The 3,007-nt window shown below is 22.8% G+C and overlaps 1 protein-coding gene across 1 annotated transcript; it reads left to right on the plus strand.

The window, feature by feature from the left end:
• Positions 1-245: 245 nt before the first annotated feature.
• On the plus strand, positions 246-2,391 carry PVVCY_0900880 (conserved Plasmodium protein, unknown function; the record flags this gene model as incomplete). The annotated part of the gene is made up of 2 exons (XM_008626429.2): positions 246-2,040; positions 2,342-2,391. The coding sequence occupies 2 exons, from the start codon at positions 246-248 to the stop codon at positions 2,389-2,391; spliced, it is 1,845 nt and encodes a 614-aa protein (XP_008624651.2).
• Between the last annotated feature and the right edge of the window lie 616 nt (positions 2,392-3,007).

Consider the following 3,007-nt stretch of genomic DNA (forward strand, 5'->3'; position numbering starts at 1 on the left):
TATTATTAATATTCAAATTATTACTGTAAATATTTGTGTGATTAACAATTTTATTGTCTTTATTTTTTTGAGTGTGAACATATTTCTATTTAACACACATTTTGCCATTTCCGTATGATGCTCTCCTCTACGAAAAAAAACATGTATTTGGAAAATAAAAATAAAAAAACAAAAAATTGTAAATACTAAAACATAGTGGAGAAAAATAGAGAAAAAAAATAATCATATAAAATATAGTGACCCAAATGGAAGCCAATACAGCAACCAAGGGCAATGAAAAACTTTTACGGTTTTCACAGGGGGTGATATTAGAAGAAGGAAGAAATATAGTAAATGTAGATAGTAGCAAATATTTAAGGAAATATAAATGGTGGGAAGGATTTACAAAACCCAAAGATGCCTTTAATCCTCAAAAAACAAAAGGATTTTTAATTTTAAAATTACATTTACATGAATATTTAAATAAAATATCCTCTTTTCGATCTAACAACAACGATGAGTTAATGTATCCTTATTTAAAAATATTATTAAACAATGTGGAAGTTTATAGGTCACGAATTTTAGATAATAATTTAAAGACATGGGATGAAAAATTATATTTGGAAATTCATTATATTAAAAGTAAGGTTGAAATACAATTATATGATATGGATGAGACAGAGGAAATAGTTGAAGACGAATATGTTGGTAGTGCATTAATTGATTTAACATATTTAAAAGTATCAAAAGAATATGATATGACCATAAAATATATAAATAAAACCGCAAAAATAATAAATACCCATGTTTATAAAAAGGACATATCAAATTGTACTAATATGAGTAAAGGAAATGAAAAAGTTAACCCTGAAAAAAATGATTTTAATAATAATACCATTAATAGTTTGAAAAAAACATCTAAAGAACCTAATGAATATAATGTTCGTGTAGTTGCAAAATTAATGAATAAAAAAAAATACAATGTTTTTAGTTATATATTAAATTCAATGTCATCATTAAATTATCGATGCATAAGTAAAACACGAGGGATATTAGACGTCGAATTAAATGTAAATAAGTTGTATGAAGAATTAAAAGTTATTAAATTCAATGCAGATACAATTTGGATACCTTTTTATTCTATAATATGCAATTTTACTTCATGGAAAACACCCGTATATTCAGTATTTTTTGTTATATTTTTTTTACTATCATTTATATTTTCCAAATTATTTATCTCATTTTTTTTATTAGTTTTAAGTTTAATACTTTTTATTTTAGTATCAATTGTTAGAGAAAGTTATAAATTAAGAAGGGAACAAAATTATAAGGGTATAAAAAACTATGCCCAAAGAAGAAACAAATATTGTTTTATGCGCATTTTGAAACAAAAGCAAATTGGTCAGTTTAAATTATCTAATGAAAAACATACACATAATGGAAATTTAAGTACTTGTGATAGTATATCGAGTGAAAGCATAAGTAGTGATACTAAAAGTTATAGTTGTGATAGTTCGATTAGTGACAGTGAAAGTTGTAGCAATGATAGTTGTGGCAGCTCAAACAGTAATAGTATTGACAGTAATGAAGAAAATGGAAGTGTTAAAAGTTTTTTTGTAGAAAAAAGAAACACCGACGAATCTGGTGAAGGTTTTGATTCGAAAAGCTGTAATGAATCAAGTGACTTGAACAAGAACATGAAAATTAATAATGTAGGGAAAAAGGACAAAGAAAAAGATAAATTAAATGATGAAAAAAAAAATAATAATAATAGCCAACTCAGTAGTAAACAAAGTAGCAATGATACATATGATTCTACAAGTAGTGCATCTACTTATACAGATGATGACAATGATGATGATACAAAAAAAGAATGTAATGATAATAGTGATAATAATAATAATCCAAATAAACATTCAGAAAATAATTTACAAATTATTAAAACATTTATTTCTAATCTAATTGATGAAGATATTATAAATAATATAAAATATTTTCATTATATGGTTCATCGTTTTTCTATATGGTCAAATACATTTTATTATATTCTAAGAAAATTTGGTTACTTCCTTATTATTATTACATTATTATTTGCTTGTCTTAATATTTATTTTTATTCATTTGTTTCAAGATGTTTAAGATCTATAGGTTGTTTTGTTGGTTTTGTATTATTGACATATAATTTTAAACCAACTCATGTTGTATATAAGTTTTTTATATGCATCTACGAGTACTATCTATTGAGAATACGTCGAAGAAATGTTGATATATTTACCATTTAAATATGTCATTAAAAACTTTTTTTTATATATTTTGACAATACAAACTATTTTGCATATTTTATTTGAAAAATTTTCTTTAGCTAACCATATTATGGCAAAAAAAAACTGCCTAACAAATGGTGGTATATGAATTATATAGTTAAATTATATATGACAATATTAAACAAATTCTTTGGAACCGAACTATCTTGGTTCATCGAATATTTATCTCAATCATTTTAATGTACAATCTTTTTCACGATATTTCGAATCAAAAAATGTTAGAAGGTGGTTATAAACCTTTCCATATATTATATAATTCATAATGTGTTTTCAGTTCCTTTGATTTCATTTTTATAAGTCTTCTTATTTATGTAGAAAACTGTTTTACATTATAAACAATAACTTACATTATAGTAATACAAATAAGTGTTTCATATAATATAGCTAGATGGAAAAAGAAACCAAATTAGATACACATATATAACATATACATAAGTTATATATAAAGACAATACTACATTGCTAATAAAATTGCAATACATAAAATAGCCATTTTTTGATAGATAAAATGAGTATAGTTTATATTTATATAATATAATAATATTTAAATATAAAAATATATAAAATTAAAAAAAATATATATTTATATAGCCAATTAAATATTCATGCAGTTATTGATGAATGCATAAATTTGGGTAAAAAAAAAATTACAATTTTTATTATACCCCAAAAAATTATATACGTAAAAAAAAAAAAAAAATATT

The sequence above is a fragment of the Plasmodium vinckei genome (genome assembly GCF_900681995.1).
Source record: "Plasmodium vinckei vinckei genome assembly, chromosome: PVVCY_09".
Taxonomy (NCBI): domain Eukaryota; phylum Apicomplexa; class Aconoidasida; order Haemosporida; family Plasmodiidae; genus Plasmodium; species Plasmodium vinckei.